The sequence below is a fragment of the Lontra canadensis genome, unplaced genomic scaffold (genome assembly GCF_010015895.1).
Source record: "Lontra canadensis isolate GAN:19392208 unplaced genomic scaffold, GSC_riverotter_1.0 scaffold98, whole genome shotgun sequence".
Lineage (NCBI taxonomy): Eukaryota > Metazoa > Chordata > Mammalia > Carnivora > Mustelidae > Lontra > Lontra canadensis.
Genome location: NW_022631092.1, coordinates 6,851,001 through 6,868,233, shown reverse-complemented (window position 1 = coordinate 6,868,233; position 17,233 = coordinate 6,851,001). Strand labels below are relative to the sequence as shown.

At 56.2% G+C, this 17,233-nt stretch overlaps 1 protein-coding gene across 1 annotated transcript in view; it reads left to right on the top strand.

The window, feature by feature from the left end:
- LTBP2 (latent transforming growth factor beta binding protein 2) overlaps nucleotides 1-17,233 on the top strand; it is a 101,255-nt gene that overhangs the window by 63,531 nt on the left and 20,491 nt on the right. The window contains exons 9-17 of the mRNA XM_032837528.1: nucleotides 1,718-1,792; nucleotides 4,901-5,023; nucleotides 8,060-8,224; nucleotides 8,419-8,634; nucleotides 9,721-9,740; nucleotides 10,869-10,908; nucleotides 11,654-11,767; nucleotides 13,941-14,069; nucleotides 14,726-14,854. Coding sequence (XP_032693419.1) covers nucleotides 1,718-1,792; nucleotides 4,901-5,023; nucleotides 8,060-8,224; nucleotides 8,419-8,634; nucleotides 9,721-9,740; nucleotides 10,869-10,908; nucleotides 11,654-11,767; nucleotides 13,941-14,069; nucleotides 14,726-14,854 — 1,011 coding nt within the window. The remainder of the gene's footprint in view (nucleotides 1-1,717; nucleotides 1,793-4,900; nucleotides 5,024-8,059; nucleotides 8,225-8,418; nucleotides 8,635-9,720; nucleotides 9,741-10,868; nucleotides 10,909-11,653; nucleotides 11,768-13,940; nucleotides 14,070-14,725; nucleotides 14,855-17,233) is intronic.

Here is a 17,233-nt window from a genome sequence, read left to right as displayed (position 1 = left end):
GCTGATGCTCTGACCAGAATGAAAGGGAATCCAGGTGAGGACAGAGAGGTGGGGGGCGCTGCACGGGAAGTCCTGTCACCACAGCCCATGATCAGAGGCGAGCCACCGCTGCGAGGAAGGCAAAGTCAGAAGACAGATTGCTAGAGAAGTCATCACGCGGTTCACTTTATGAAACAAGACCTTTCAAGTAGAATGGGCTCTTAATGGAACATTGGGTTAGAAGAGTGTCTGTGAAAATCCCTGTACTCCTTTAGAATTGCTGGCTATGTCTTAGGCAAGAAATGGTCAGACTTGTAGATGAAATATTCTTTTTTTTTTTAAGATTTTATTTATTTGTCAGAGAGAGAGAGAGAGCACAAGCAGTGGAAGTGGCAGGCGGAGCAGGCAGAGGGAGAAGCAGGCTCCCTGCTGAGCAAGGAGCCTGCCATGGGGCTCGATCCCAGGACCCTGGAATAATGACCTGAGCTGAAGGCAGCCGCTTAATCCACTGAGGCATCCTGAGGAGCTATTCTTTAAAAACTCACACACATACACACACCCCACTGTCCACATCTGCTGCTCTTTCCTGCGATGACAGATGGCTGTCAGGACTCCGCTACCTGCTAGAGCTTTTCAAGGAAAGAAAAGAAAAAGAAAAAACCCTTCAAAGCATTCCTCTGGAGGCTGACATGCTAGTCCTCTCTCCAAAGTAATAGAGACGTTTCCCTGTTTTTAAGTCAATAGGTTTTTCTTTTTCAAACACTTTTTTTCCCTCTTTAAAGTACGGTGGAATGTTGTGAAATCAAGGTAGGATGCGAAAGCGGCCCCAGAATCTGAGCCTTATTTCCTTGTTGGTCAATCTGGAGTCAAGCATCTGGTGGGTTTGGTCTGCCCTTAACTCGGGGCGGGCGGCTGGGCGCGTCTGGGCGACAGGAAGAGCCTTTTGAAAGTGGCTGTTTGGAAGCAGTTCCCGGTTCCATCGTGTTGGGATTTGTTGCTGTAAACCAAGTCTATTTGCACATTTAAAAAACTTGACAACTGGCATTTTCCAATGTGTTTTACATTTTTAAGAACAACTAGCCAGCCTCGGGGGAGATGGAAAGTTACCAGCCACAGAGTTGGTGAGAGGGAGTGAAAACCTAAGAGCTTGGTTTTCTACGATGGGCCATGGACTGCGAGTTTCTTCCGTCTTGAGCTGAGATAACTTGTCAGCTATGGCAGCGGTAAAACTGAGGAGCGAAATAAACTGAACTTAGAACTAGACTGTGAATTGTTGCATCTGCATGTTTAAAAACTAAGAAAACAACTATAGTTATGGAAAATGGAACCATGAGCAGAAACTGGGTGTCTGGCACGAGGGACCTCTCTGTCACTATTTTTTGTAACTTCCTACAGAGGTGTAATTACTTCAAAACCAAAATACTAAATAAATAAATAAATAAGACTGGTTTCATTCCACTGGAGTGTACCACATTTACTTGCTCTGTATGTCATGTTATAACCATATACGAGACCTATAGTCTCTGAGTGACGTTTCTAGGAGAAGCAAGGTGGGTCAAGAGTAACCCGGTGAGAGCCAGGGAAGGGATTGTAGCCGAGGGGGCACAGCTCCCCACAGGAATGACTTGGGGGTTCAAGGCCTCATAGCCGTGGAGTCGGTGGCACCCCACTTTCAGCATGGGTGACAGGGGAGCCCAAAGGCCTTGCAGTGAGATCTGTCTTTATCTTTATGCCTCAGCCTCCCCGGTGATCGAAAACGGCCAGCTGGAGTGTCCCCAAGGGTACAAGAAACTGAATCTCACTCACTGCCAAGGTAAGGGTGACCTGGGGCCAGAGCTGGGCTTGGGGCGGGGGCAGGGAGGGGGCTGGATAATGAAGGCCTGAGGATGCCAGGGCACTCCCCCACCCCCCACCCAGACAGAAGGAGTGGTGGCTCTGAGTGGTCTTCACTGGGGACCTCTAAGCCCCGGCTTCGGGGAGTTGTGGGGGCTACTGGTTCCAGGGGCCTCAGGAAGTTGTGGGGATTATGAGAGAGCAAGAGAAAGGTCTGGGAGCTGAGCCCGTGCCTCTTCCCGTCTCCACCTGCCCCCACCGGACCTGAGCCAGGTGCGTCTCTAGAACTGTGGGGTCTGTATGTGCGTGTGCGGGTTCTGTCCCAGTCCCCACATCCCCTCACCTCCTCGGCCAGTCTCCTTGGAATGGGAGGACTTAGAATCAGGATCTAGTCAGCCTGAGTTGATGGGGACCTCTGGGGACTCCCCCCAACAAATCACCTCCCACAGCCAGGTGGGGGAAGAGGGAAGGTACAGGTGGAGGAAAGAGGGGACCATTAAGCACAGACCCTGGCTTTGCTGGCCTGGCTGACAGGCTGTCTAAGGCCAACTGAGGTCTTGGGCACTCTGCATTTCAGAGGGGCAAGGCCCAGAGGCACCTTGGGACAGAGGGATGGAAGCCAGGCTTAGCTACGGCTTCGTCACCATGGGGAATTCCAGTGGGGATGGTGCGTAGGCCCAGGATGACTGGGGCGTCCAGAAACCCTCACTGAGGGGCAGCTGCTGCCACTGAGCAGCTCGGGCTCAGAGCAGGGAGCCCCTGTTGGCTGCGGGCCTGGCAGTAGGAGAGATGAGCAGAGCCTCCCCCCGGGAGGCTCCTGGGGCTGACAGAGGTCAGTGTGGACCTGAGGCGGCTTCCCCATTGGACAACTGGATACAGTGCTGTCTGTATGGCTGACTTGAAATGAAGCTGGGTTAGAGATAGGACATTGACCCAGATGGCCTCCTAAGCACCCTTCGCCCTGGAGGCTCCTCCAGGAGAGAGGGATCTGAGGAAGTCCTGGGTGGCTGGGCTGTCTGCCTGGGGGGTACCAGGCCCAAAGGGGATTTCTGGCCCATGGATAAAGTGCTTGGACCCTGCAAAAGGGCAGCCTTCTGACCCAGCCCAAGGTCAGACTCCCCTGGGGGCAAAGAGGCTTAGTAGACAGGATGGTGGGTGTGGAGAGGTCTTTAGTTTTGCCCTTGGAGGGTACAGTAGGGCCATTCATATCTCAACTGTCCCTAGGGCCCTCTCCTCCTGGCAGGTTTCCCAGTGCACAGGGTTAAAGTTATTCCCAGGATCTCAAAGGAGCTCTCAGTCCTCCCTCCATTGAGCCCCAAGGGATACAGGAAGCCAAAGGGCCCGCCCCCAGGAGCCCCCCCACCAGCCGCGTTTTAAACCTCCCCCGCTTCCCATGTCTCCATATCTGGGAGGGGACCTGCTCACCTCTACACCCACATGTGTCACCTTCCTCTCTGTCTCCATCCTTCTCTCCTGCCACCGGTCGAGCTGGGTGTGTTGTCAGGAACTGCGTGTATTATGCTGGGTGTTAGCGCCCAGCGACAGACAAACATGGCTGCCCCTGGTGAATACAGGCGCTTAAGCAATTACACACCATGGGAGAAGTGCTCTTGCTAGAAAGAGGCCCTGGGTGCTGTAGGATGGCATGGTAGGCGCCCCTTCCCAGACCGGGAGGGTAGGAGAAGGGCTTCAGGTGACGGCTGACCGGGGCGTGAAGAGTGACTCGAGGTGACCAGCTGAAGGAGATGCAGGCATTCCCGGCTGAGGGAGGAGCACACGCAAAGGGCGGGCGGGAGGACAGCCTGTGTGGCCACAGGAGACAACACAGGCATCCCAGGGCCTCATCAGAGCCGCCTGTGCCCCCACAGGCTTTGTGGAAATGTGGGGAAGAGCACTGGATACCGTGCGAGGGCTTAGGAGCCCCTCCAGGAGGCAAGTCAGATTTAGATCCAGAGCTCTGGCCACAGTCCGGAGGCAAATGGGCCTGTTCCCCTTCCCGGAGCTCGGTGGCATTTTCCCAGGCACCTCCCTCCCAACAGGGTGTCCTGCCAGAGAACAGTTGGGCCAGCTTCTAGCCCCTTCATTCCCGTGCTCAGTGCCACTTTCCCTGAAGCCCATGGGTGAGCATGTGACTCTGGTGACGGGGTCGCCGTGTCTAGTGTCCTGGCCCTGGAGGTGGGGGGCCTCTCACAAATCTTCCCCACTCACCATCATCAGCACAGGCACCATCACCAAGACTTTTAGGAGCTTAGAATGTGAGGGTTGGGATTTCCCCTTGGCAGGAAGAAGGAAATGCTTTTGAAATCACAAAGAACACCAATGTCACTCCCTTGTTTGAAGAACAGCACAAGCATCCATTGGTCTTGGAGGCTGTGTGTGGCCTGCCCAAGGCCTCTTGGCCTCCTGGAAACATGCCCTCTAGACCCTCTGGCCCTCCACGCTTGCCTCCATCCTCCTGCCTCCCGTCCTTGCTGGGCTCCCTCGAGCCCGCAGCTCACAGTGGACATGGTCCCGAGACCTGGGGTCCAGTGGAGATGCTGCACAGGCCCTCAGGGAAGTCTGAGGAGGAAGGGCGGGGCAGATGATTCTCTCCACTCCAACCCAAACTGTCTCCTTATCTGCTCCCCCCGTTTGCATCCCAGCACACTCCTCACTAGCTGAGTGACTTTGGGCAAGTTACTCCTGGACCCTGTTTCCTCATCTATAAAATGAAACCATGGGGACCTACTTGATAAAATTGTCAGTAAGAACCCAATGAGGTACCACGTGTCCGCCGCGTGGTGTGGTGCCTGGCCGGTGATAGGCACTCAAGAAACATTAGCTCTTGACATTATGATCATTAACCAGTGAGCGGAATTAAGTGATTTGTAATTTTTGTCTTGTCTTATTCTCCAAACGAGACCATCTGGTCGTTACGAATAAGGTCCCCATTTTATGAATGACGAAACCGAGGCACGGAGAGAGGGACCACACTTAATAGATGGCAGCTCTCTTATTGTTGTCCCTTTGGGAAGATCTCTACCCCGGGCCCTCCCCTCCCCAAGGCCTGGGTGGGGCAGGCTCTCCCTCACCTCCTCCAACCCCGCAGATATCAACGAGTGCCTGAGCCTGGGTGTGTGCAAGGACTCAGAGTGCGTGAACACCAGAGGCAGCTACCTGTGCACCTGCGGGCCAGGACTCATGCTGGACCCATCCAGGAGCCGCTGCGTGTGTAAGTGTCGGCGGGGACCGGAGGTGGGGGACACTGGGAGGTGAGATGGGATCCTCGGGGTCCACCAGCCAGGCCCAGAGCAGTCATTTCCCCCAGGCCTCATCCCCAGACCAGGGTCTGTGTCTCAACCCAGTGTACAAAAATGTACAGTGTACAGTGTACCCAGTGTACAAAAACCAAGCCCCCCTGCTGGAGGGGAGACAGCTAGCACTTCAGTTTGGGGTTTTGGCCTGTCTTTGGGGGCTTTGCAGTTTGGGATTTTCTACTTCTGTTTTTTCTCTAATTCGTTCTGTCCCATCTGCTGCCTCATTACCTTGGGGAGATGTGTGTTGCATTTGCTGCGATGTCTGGCCGAGCCGTGGCTGCCTCTTTCAGGCCTGAGTTTGGCAGCCTGATCACAGAACTGGGGACAGGCCTTCCTGAAAGGGCCTGTCTGTGGCACGTCCGGCACTGCCCCCTGGCCCCCAGGCCTTTCCACAAACCCGGGGTCTCTCGTGGCTCAGAATGTGTCCGTATCCATGAATACACACACGTCTCTGGTCATATCAGCAGTGTGTGTGCCTGTGTGTGTGCGTGTGTGTGTACCCCCAGGAAGCTGTTTCCAGCGGCCTCTGTGGTTTCCCGCTGGAAGAGGCCCCGGCTGGCAGTGCCCCCAGAGAGCAGAGCTGATGCCTCGGCCCAGACTGGACTCTCCTTGGGCAGGGAGGCCTGACCAGAACTGAATAAACCAGTCCTGGCTGGCATCTGTGACGGGGCAGCCCAGGTCAGCTTGCCCCCCAGCTCTGCAGAGCTCCCCGAGGCTGGCCAGGCCCTCAGTCCACAAACCACCAGGTACTGGGTCTGGGGAGGCCATGGGATGAGCAAGACTCCAGCGCCACCCAGAAGGAACATCCCGTGTGACGGGAAGGATGAGACAGGACCCAGTCTGTGTGTCCAGGGACAGGAGACAGTAAGAGGCCAGAGTGGGGAGAGCGTGTCTGAGGGCTCTCAGGGAGACTTCATGGAGACAGGGACATGTGACCGATGCCTTCAGGGACATACAGCCCTTCCCTCTCCTCATCCCACCCCCGCTTTAGATTGCTTTCTCAGACAATTTTAACTCCTGAAGTGACTTTTACTTATTAGCGCCAGAAAGAGATGCTAACTTAATACAGGAGGCAGAGGCGGCCCTCGTGTTTTTATTTTTGTCTCCCTCCCTGCTGTTACCCACTCCGCTTCATTTCTGAGCTCTGCCCTCTTCCCTACCAGCTGACCAGATCTGGTCTACAAGGGCCCCCACTCTGGGCTGGGGCAGCCTCCTGATACTCTCAGCTAGGTCACTTCCTCCCTGGGGCTCAAGGGGACCGAGCCATTTCCTACAGTGTCCCAAGGAAGTGGCTGCTGAGAGCAGAGATTATACGTGGAGACCTAGGCTCATGGACTGACCAATAATTGATCATGACCTTTGACAAGGCACTTTCACCTCCATCATCGTGAAGAAAGTGTGTTAGTCAGGGGGGACCTGGCCGGCTCTATTGGTGGAGCATATAACTCTTGATCTCGGGGTCATGAGTTTGAGCCCCACTTTGGGTGTAGAGATTACTTAAACAAACAAACAAACAAATAAACTTTTTTTTGTTTAAGTATATTAGGAGCCTTTGGGCTACAGATGACAGAACCCCAACTCAAACCACTGTAAGCAAAAATAATTCCTTGGTCCACACAACTAGGAAGTCGAGGGGTAGGTATGCCTCAGGCTTGGTTGGATCCAGGCACACACAGTGTCTTTGGGATGCCCCTTGCTCTGTTTCCTTTGTGTTGATTTCATAATTCCATCAAAGGTGGCCACCAGACAGTAGGCCTACATCTCCCAGTCCTGCAAACTCCAATTTAAAAATAGAGAAATAAAAAGTATCTCTTTTGTAATAATCCAGGGAAAGTCCCAAAGCTGATTATTAGCATTGGGTCCACTCGGTCAAGTGCCCATCCCTGACCCACTCGTTATGACCAGGGGTATGGACTCTTTCAGCTAGGAAGTAGGGTCAGCCTCCACTCCACATGGACAGAATGGTAGACAGGGTAGATCCCATAAGAAAACCAGGGTGCTTTCACCAGAACACAGGGGCGTGGATGCCGAGCAGGAAGAAACGCAGGTGTCTCCTCCCCGTGGCATTGTCATCATTCTTATTTGACGCATGAAGGCGGTAAATCCCAGGGAGGTCATGTGGCTGATCTTGGAGCAGGGATTTGAACTTGGCCGCTGAGTCCTGGGCCCTGACCTGGACTTCCCCAGGGTCATCGACTGCTTAGCTTTGAGTGTTGTCCTCTCCACACATCCCTCATCCCCTCATCCGGCTGACAAGGAATTTGGTCTGCTTCCATGTGCCCTGAGCTCTTCATCCTCTGCTGAGAGAATATACAAGAGGACAGTCTTCACTACTCACTTTCAAAGGACAAGAATGGGGACAATGCTGGTAGTATTGTTACCATCTAAACCCAGCAGAGCTCTCACTCTCAGTGGCCCACAGCATTTTGATTCATGCACACGGGTCCAGCGAGCGTTACTGAGCGTCCCCAAGCCCCAGACATTGCCCAGGGTGCTGCGCGACAGAGATGGCCAAAATAAGGTCCCTGTCCTCAAAGCTCCCCACCAGACCTTCGGCTCTCACCTTGTCTCATCTTCCCAGGGAGACTGTGGCCCTAGAGCACACAGCACAGCCGCCAGGGCAGTGCAGGCTTTTGTAAACACTTTGCAAACCCTGCACCTGGAGACAAGCCCGCATGTTCCCACTTCCTGCCCTCCGGCTTTCCACGGGAGGGTGGGAGTCAAGGGGCCCCTCCAGGAGGTAACACAAGGAGATCCTGAAGCCTTCTACCTGTGGCCATTCCTCCCCACATTCTTTTGAGCATTTCCAAGGCCCAGAGCTGCAGACTGAGACTCGGGCCAGGCCAGCCAGGTGTGCACTGCCAGCAGCCGCTCCCACCCACTGCCTCTCTCCTCCCCGAGCTTCCCCGAGGCTGGCCCCCTGCCCACCCTCCCTGCCGTGTCTGTTGCAGCCGACAAGGCCATCTCCATGCAGCAGGGGCTGTGCTACCGATCGGTGGGGCCTGGCACCTGCGCCCTGCCTTTGGCCCAGAGCATCACCAAGCAGATCTGTTGCTGCAGCCGGGTGGGCAAAGCTTGGGGCAGCCAGTGTGAGAGATGTCCCCTGCCCGGCACAGGTAAGGCTCCCAAGGGGCTTCCTCCAAGCCAGACCCTTGGTCTTCCCTCCTTCTTCCTCAACTCCTCACCCCAACCTGGTCCCTCCTCCCTCACTGCAACAATTGCTTGTCCCCCTGAACGGAGGAAAGGGAGGGCCCTGGGTTCCCTCGGGAACTGTGCCTCTCAGCTTGTCCTTTGACCCTTGACCTTGCAGAGGTCTTCGGGGAGATCTGCCCCGCTGGCCAGGGCTACACCTACTCGAGCTCACATGTCCGCCTGGCCATGAGGAAGGCGGAGGAGGAGGAGCTGGCCAGGCCTTCCAGGGAGCACCCACTGAAGAGCTTCGGGACCGTGCCTGGGCCCGAGGGGAGGCAGCAGCTTCGGGCCGTCACTGACACCTGGCTGGAGGCCAAGACCGTCCCTGACAAGGGTATCTGGGCTGCGGGAGGGGCCTGAGGTGTTCCCCTGCTCCCCTCACCAACCCCCCAAGAGCTTCTGGGTATTTATCCCGGCGGACACCTGGCTTCCCAGCTCTGGAGCATTCGGAGAGGGAGTTTAGATCAGTAGCACCCGGCCCCAGGAACCTCCTCACCTGGCGTGCTGGGAAGGCCTCCCCGGCTTCCCCTCACATGTGGGATCAAAGAGGCCCACACCCCGAGCGTTGCTGGTGGAAGTGGGAGAGGTCAGCAGCAGCCCCAGCCCCAGCTGATCAGGCCTTTCTGTCCCCAGCCCTGGTGCTTCTGGGCTAGTGCTGGCTGCAAGGCCTGAGAGCTGGTGGGGAGATCCTGGGGAGTCCGAGGCTGTAGATCCCCTCCCTGCCCTTAGAGTTGGAGCACCAACTCCAGCTCAATGACCAGGGGCCCAGGAGGCTTGGGCCAGAAAGACAAGACCAAGGTGCCCCTGGCGGGGCCCCCCCCAAAAAACTGAAAGCACACCCAGGTGCTGGTAGCCCACAGTGCAGGAGGCTAAGGACATACTAAGACCAGGAAAGGTATGTGATGGCCAAAATTGCCCTGAGAATCTGGAACAGACAGACAGGGAAGTCAGGACAGAGCCCCAGTCGTCATGGGAACTGGAGCCTGGCCAGGCCAGGAGCAGCTCCTCTCTTTCTAGAATGGTTCCCCAGGGCTTATAACCCAGGGCAGGGGGGCGGAGGCTTTGCTGGGAGGCTTGAGAGGGAGGAGGTGGCAGAGCAAAGAGGAGGGTTACATCTAGGACTGATGGGTGGACTGGCCCTGGAAGGGGTGGGACTTATCCCTGAGGCCTTAGAGGAAGGCTGGAGATTTCCTCTCACCGGTGAAGCAACCTTATAGGCCCTCCAGACCTGGCATTCGGTGGCCAGTCCCGGCAGGGCGGGAGGGGCAGAAGCAGGTAAAAAGACTCTGCACTCTCTCCACGGCTGACCTCTGGGGACAGAGTTCAGGATATCAGAGACTGAACCAACCCTGGCCATGGGTGGAGGGGAGAAGGCAGCCAGGCTCCTCCCTGAGCTCATGCTCTCACCTTTCCTTCCCAGGAGACTCTCAGGCTGGCCAGGTGAGTATATCCTCCCAGCGGGGCCTGGGCAAGCATGGCAGGGAGTGGGAGAGGGTCCCCACTGACGCTGCAGGGCGGTGTCTCCTGAAAGAGGAAAGGGAGACAGATGGATTATGTGCGGGGATGCTGGAGTGGGCAGGTCCATCCAAAGACCTGGTTTTACCCTAAGGGAAGTAAGAATAGCTCTTGTACAAGTGTTCTCTCGGGGGTCCCCTTCAGAAAGGAGGTGAGAACAGGTCCCGTTTGTCCCAGCTCTGCAGATAAGGTCTAGATAGAACTGGTTCCAGATTAATTCTAGATTCTGCACTTTCTGAGCGTGACTTGCTTACACCTCAAGATCTCCTGTGGAGGTGGCTTGCGGGGAAGTGGAAATAGCTATGGATGGCCTCAAAGCACTCCACATCCTTCCCTGTGCCCAGGATTCCCCTATAAAGAACCGAATGTCCTCCTAGAAAAACATTCCGGAAGAGTGAAACTGCTTCTTCCCTCACCGGTCTGCCAATCCCTACCCTGTCCCCTGCCCCTCCCACCCGCAGACCTGACTGTCCCCAAAACGGTTTCTCCAGGGAGCTGCTTCTCTCCCTGGGGAATCATGTGTTGTACTCCCAGACCAGAGTCCTCCGTCCGTGTCCTCACAGCCCCCAGCGTGCCCCTGATCCTCTTTCATCCTTTGTCCCTTCTCTCCTCCTGGTCACCACCACTGGCTGCGGGCTGTGGTGAGGGACACGAGGTATGGCCTAGGGTCTCAGCCTCACCACCCTTGTCCTGTGACCCTGGGGAAGCTAGTGAACATCGAGCTTCTGTTGCTTTATCTGGACTCATGGCATTGGGACGATCGTCAAGCATTGCTGATGTGACACTGAGGGGCACAGCACAGACCTCGGCTCCCTTAATCATTACAACCTACTGTCCTAGGCTAGTTGAGCAGATTAGTTACGACCAGGGACATAAAGTGCTGGCAGTGTGCCCAGCACAGAGGAAGAACTCATTGAGAGCTAGAAGGAAGGAGAGAGAAAGTGAACAAGTGAGGTGGCGGGGAAGCCTGGAGGTAGGGGTGAGTGTGGTGGGAGAAAGCATGTCACGGTGGAGGGACCAAGGAACCAACAGTGACCTTCTATGTCTGCACAGGTCACAACCAGTACTACCCAAGTACCTGCCTGGGTCCCAGGTGAGTCCCTGCCCCTAGTGGCTCCCATTAAACAGAAGGGAGGGAAGGACACACCACAGAGTTTGTGTCATGGGCTGATACACGGGGCTCGGATCTGATGAGGTTGTGGATGGGTGACATGTGAGTGCTTTCTTCGGGGCGCCCTATCCACCCAAGGCTCAGCAAGGTCAGTGAAAGACACTGAGCTGTTTTGCAAATATTTCCCCAGCCACAGCACCCTTTCTGCATTTCACGGTGCCACTTGTATAAAGGAGACCAAAGCGGAATTGCAGGCTAAAGCAGGGGCCCAGCAGGTCCCCAGAGCCTTTCCCCCATGGCCTGACTTCCTCTGGGAAATGGCTCGAACTCTGCAGACCCCAGCTTGCTGAGGGTCACTGGAGTTGGGGACAGGGCACTGCCCAGGGGCTCTGTGTCCACCGAGCTGGTTGGCTCTGAACCAGTGGCCATTTCTGTCACAAACCTGTCTCGTGACCCGCAAAATGGAAGCTGAGACTAGATGTGCTCGGGAACCCGTTAGAGCTCTCCGATTCTCTGACTGCATCTGGAACCAGGCTAAGTTTCAGCAGCCCAGGAGGCCGCAGGGTTAAGCTGCCTTAGGCTCCACGCCTGGTTCTCCCATCGGAAGGCCAGGAGGAGGGAAGGGCTGCCGCCAGTGTCTGAGGGGAATGCTGTCCAGGGATGGGAAGGCAGGTGGCCGAGGGGCCGTGGCCCAGCTGCTCTCCCCTCTCCACCCCTCCCTCTGCAGGAGATGCTGTAGAAAGACCAACGCCACCCCTTCCTGGCCAGGAGATTCCAGACCACCAGGAAGAAGAGCATGTGACCACCACCGCCGAGGGGCTGGCAGCCCTGGGCCCCTCAGGTACCTGCAGTTGCCTGGTGGGGGGCGGCGAGGCAGAGCCAGCTCCAGGGCCTCGCCCACAGAGACATGGCCTCTGGTGAACTCCTGCTCAGGCTCAGCAGCCCTGGCTTCATCTCACGGGGTGCCCTTGGGAACCCAGGAGTCCTGTCAGAAGCACCAGTCAAGTGGGGGAGGAGAAAGAAAAAGGAGGGCTTGGGGGGCGCCTCTTCCTCCGGGGCTTTCTAGGAGCTTCTGTCCACCCCCCCCCCAGGAGGAAGGGCAGTGCAAGGAGCCTCCGGGAGCCTGGCTCCCCCGGGCCATTGACCTTGAGTCGGCCAAGAGCCCTGGCAGCGGGCAGCCTCCTGCCCACAGGGACGGCTGGCTTTCGGGAAGGAAAGCGGTTCTGTTCTCAAGGTTGTTAAACTGTCTGGGGCCGGCATTCCCCGTCTCTGCCGGCCACGATGGTGAGGGCGTGCGGCGTGGGGGCAATGCCTGGCAAATCCACCTTGCTCTGGAATGTGGCCTCCTCAAAGGCTCATTGTTTGGGGACTTGGTTCGAGAGGAGCCAAGCTGGTGATGCCACAGCGGCTCCCTGTGCACGTGCGTGCTCACGTGCATGTGCGCTCACCTGTGTGTGCCCTCACGTGTGCCCTCGCTGGGGGCTGGCTGACTTCGAAGACTCAGCTCACCTCAGGGGAGAGGAGTAGCTCTGGATTTCTTCCAGCAAAGAGAGAGTCCATGCAGCCCGGTGGAATAGTCTAGAGAGTGTGGGGTGGAGAAGGGGGCTGGCCCTCCCGGGGCTGAACCAGGGTGTCCTGCTGTCCTTTCCCAGGCCCCCTTTCTCTCTCTGTGCTTAGTGCACTGCTCCAGGGATGGTCCTCGTCCCCCTCTGCTGGGCAGGCAAGAGGTGCTGGGTTCAGGAGCTCTCTTGGAGATTCTCTGACAAGGAAGATGGGTCTAGAGGCAGGGACCGGGCTGAGGAGCATGAGGAAAAGCCCATAGCAGCTCTCAGCATCACGGGGGAGACCGAATCCTCCCTTGCAGTCACCATCCACAGCTTAATCCTCCTTCTCCCCTGCTTTTCCCCAATCTTACCCTTCTGGGAAGATATTTAGAACCAGGCAGGGGGTCCCCACAAGGCCCCTGCGCTGATGCAAACTTGGAGCCAGGCCAGGGACAGGGTAACCTTGCAAACAGGCCCATTTAGCAAAGGCCATGAGGCCCTGCTGTGGACCAACACAGGCCTCATCCCCTCCCTTGGGTCTCCGGAGGTACCTCGTGCTGTGGGGCAGGGTGGGAGGCCCTGGGCGGGTGGGCTTACGTCAGAGACTTCAGGGCAGACACAAGGCTGCTAGCGCCTCTCACGCATTTGATCACATGTCCAGTCAGCACACTCTAAACGCCAGGCACTTTTCTAGTATTGAGTACACAGTTCAAAAAAGCTAGCCTCTATGCTGTCTCAGTGCTGAGTCTGGGCAAGTCGACAAACTATTCCTGAATTCAGCATGTCTCCCCACTTTTTACCCCATAACCACCACCCAGGGCAGCCCCTGTTTGAATTATTTCAGTGGGTTTCGAAGAGCCCCCTGTGCCTCCCCGCCCAGTCCATCGGCCTTTTGCTGCCTTTCTGAGCAAGATGGCATGGCAAGATGCATGGTCTTTCTGAGATAGCTCCGATCGTACCCCACCTTGCATGAACCGCTTTCTCAGAGGCCTGTCTCAACATGGCATTCAAGGCCCTGCTCACTTGGCCCCAGCACCCCCTCTCCTTTCTCCCTCTGGCAGGTGTCCCTCAACACCCTACTTACCAGCTCTGTCTGTCTGGGGGAAGGGGAAGGGAAGCTCTGGGGACTGTGGGCGAGAGCCATGCCCTTATTCAGGGAGAGGACAGGCTGGGGGCTTCAGCAGGGGAGGCCCTTTGCTGGGACATGGGCCAGGGGAGCCCACTGGGTCTCAGAGGGATATACTACTGTGAGCTCCGTCCTGGGACTTGGGGTCCTGGGAGGGGTGCCATGGGGTTTTACCCAAGGCCATGCTAACATAGATATGGGAGGGTCCAGCCAAGAATGCAGCAAGGCTTCTGGGGGTCCTCTGAGGCCCCTGTGCCCTGCCCTCACAGTCTCCCCATCCTACTCCACAGCCTTTGTCTGTCCTCACCCCCACCATAACCTCTGCTTTGCTCTGCCTCCCACAGGCATCGACAGATGTGCCACTGGAGCCACCAACATCTGTGGGCCCGGCACCTGCGTGAACCTCCCAGATGGATACAGATGCATTTGCAGCCCTGGCTACCAGCTGCACCCCAGCCAGGCCTACTGCACGGGTACGCCCTGGGGCACCCTGGGCCCACTCAGGGGCAGGGGACAGATTCGAACGTCTAGCAGAAGGTCCAAGCGGTGCTGTGTGGTCAAAGAGTTGAAGAAGAGTACTAGCCCTGCAGACAAAACCTACCTTAACTTTGGGGGAACAAGTCTCTGGGAGCACTGTCTGATGAGTCTCCAGGACTCCAAGAGTGTAGGAAGCCCCCCCAGGGGCCCTTGACCAGGGCCTGGAGCCATCACCTCTGAGATCAGCAAACCACCCCCTCAGCCATCTTGTTGCCTACACAGCAGACCAAGGCCTACCCTAGTTGGAAATGTCTCCACTGATCCCCACCCCTCAAGAATTTGACAAAAGAGAAAAACATCCACTGTGCCTTGAAGGAAAGGAAGTGACCAGGGGGTCACTGGGGGAGGGCAGCATGGGGCAGGAAGGAAGTGCTGGGCCACTGCCCCAGGCCCTTGGTGCCTGAGTGGGCCCTATGGGCAGACTTTGTGACCCCAGCCTTAGAGATTTTTCATCTCCACGGCCTCCTCTCCTCCCTCATCCCCTCCCTGACCCACAGCATCATCCCCAGTCCAGCTCCTAGCATGGGCAGGTTGATGACAGGTGCCCAAAGAAAGGTCCCCCTGACCTCCCTCCCCACCTTCCTCTGCTCAGATGACAATGAGTGTCTGAGGGACCCCTGCGCGGGAAGAGGGCGCTGCGTCAACCGAGTGGGTTCCTACTCCTGCTTCTGCTACCCTGGCTACACTCTGGCCACTTCGGGGACCACACAGGAGTGCCAAGGTAAGTGAGCCTGCCCGCATCCCTGGGATGGGCCCAGGACCCCATGCAGAGTGTTGAGGTGGAAGAGGGTCTGGGCATTCACAGCACCCAGCTACTGTACCGCAGTGTGTGGAGTGTAGGGGCTGTGAGAACAGAGACTCAGGGCTCTGATCTGGACCCGAGTGGAAGCCGACCCCTATGCTGAGACCAGACCGGAAGGAAAGGTTCAAACCTGAAAGACAGCAACACTCACCAAGGCCCCAAGGAGGTATGGCTGGAGCTGAGAGTGTGAGAGGGTCAGGGAACATGGCTGGAAATGAAAACTAAAAGCCTAGTCCCCGAATTCTGAGTGACGAGGAGCTGCTTCCATTTTGGGTCAGGAGGGTTAAGTGTGAGGACATCAGCTGGGACTCCTGGCAGACGGGGGAGCAGGAGTGCCTTTGCAAGAGGGTTCCCCGCAGCTCAGAGAGCCTGGGAGTCTTCGTGCTTCCCTGGGGAGGCGCGGCCTCCCGCGCAGGGCTCTGGGCAAAGTGGCTTCCAGCCCAAACCCTTGAATATCCAGCACTTGCGCCGAGATACACAGCCTCCGCGTACGTTTTTATGACTGAGCTCACAGAGGTCTGAGGCAGCGCTTTCCAAGCAGTGCCTTATCGCGCATAACCCAGCTGGAAGCCTCACCCGGAGGATGGCACTGCTGTCCTTGAAGCTCCCGTGGCTGGTTCCAACCGGGGCAGCCCAACACTCCCTCACAGCTCCCTCCTGGAGATCAGGAAGCTGGGCGTCCTCTCATGACCACGGCCCCCAGGTCCTAATCCCCTGAAGATCCGGTCTGTAGAGACCAAGGCCGTGCAGGTGCCCTGATGGAGAAAAGAGGAGTAGAGGCGAAAACCAGCTAACTTAATCAGAGTGGGAGAATTTCACATGACCTTCACTGGCACCAAGTGTTAAGCACGTGCAAGCCAGACTCCATGTGAGCTCTGGGCTCCTGCAGTGAGTTGGGTGTGAGCGCGTGGTGCGTGGGATCCAGGTGAGGAAGCCACTGGTTCTCCGTGGAAGCTGCAGGCGGGTTTGCTGAGGGAGCATTGGGGCTGGGGCGGGAGGGTCCCAGGCAGCATTTCTTGAGCACTTCGGAATGCAGCCACTGTCCTAAGCACTTTGTCCCATCAAGGTCATCAGCCCACCCCTGGGCGGTAGACAGCCTTACCCCATTTTATAGGTCAGTAAACCAAGGCTCAGAGTGCTGAAGTCCAAATCCCCCGGGACCTCATAGCTAGCTGGGACAGAGCTAGAAACAGAATCAAAGTCATTCCGGCCCCAAAGCGTGGTTGGCTTCCAACACCCTCCCTTCCACGCGCTGGGAAGGAAAGGAGGAAGCAGAGTATTCCCGGGAAAGGGAACCATTTCCCCAGAGCGCAGAGTGGGAATAATGATAAATCCAGTGTGACTAGCGCGTGGGGTCTGAGGAGGAAAGGGCAGGGGCCGAGCCTCTAGGTGAAGCGGGGGGTGCCTGGCTCAAGTGTTCGGACACCGTCCTGCAGGCGGTGAGTGGCAGGAGAGGTCTGTAAGCAGAGGGTGGCCAGAGCACCAGCGGCGTGACTCAACAGCACAGCTGGGAACAGCGTAGGGGTTGTGAGGGGAGAGGCTGGGGACAAGGGGGCTTCTCTGGGCTTTGTTGCATGGCAGGTGTTGGAGGCCAGAGGCCCAGCCTGGGGTACCGGGCTGAGGACAAGCAGTGGCTGCTTCAGGGATTGGGGTCACCGGGCCAGGTTGTCTCTGCTGGCCCCAGCAGCTAGGGAGGGAGCCCCAGGTAGCTGCCCTTGCCTCTCCCAGCAGGGCTCGGCTGCCACGTGCTGGGCCCTCACTCAGGATAACACCCACTCTCTAAATTCTGCCAATCTTATAAAGCAGTAGCTCATTATTTAATTATGTGTGAATTATTTCATTAACTTATGTAATTAATTAATATAAATTATAACCATTTCTGGAACTAAAATTAATATAAGTAATGGACCAATATAAATTATTTGAATATTAGATATTTTTAAAAACATTTACTTTACCAATAAGTGTGAGCATCTCTTAATACATTAGGCGTTGAGTTTCCTGATCTTGCCTATTTTTTGCTCAGTTTTCCAGCAGTTGCAGGTTTTTCTTGTGGCGCCTTGGGAGTCCCTTACACATCACAGATACTTGCCTGGATGTAGATGTTGCAAGTCTCTCATTTCGCCCCCTTCCACTAAGCTTACCCACAGGTCCTTTTTAAAGAGAAATCCTTAATTTTCATGTGTTGAAATTCACCTTTTTGCCTTATTTCTTATACTTTTGGGGCTTGAGTTAAGAAGTCCTTCTCCAACTGTAAGCTACAAAGATATCCTTCTACACGTTTTTTTTTTTTAGATT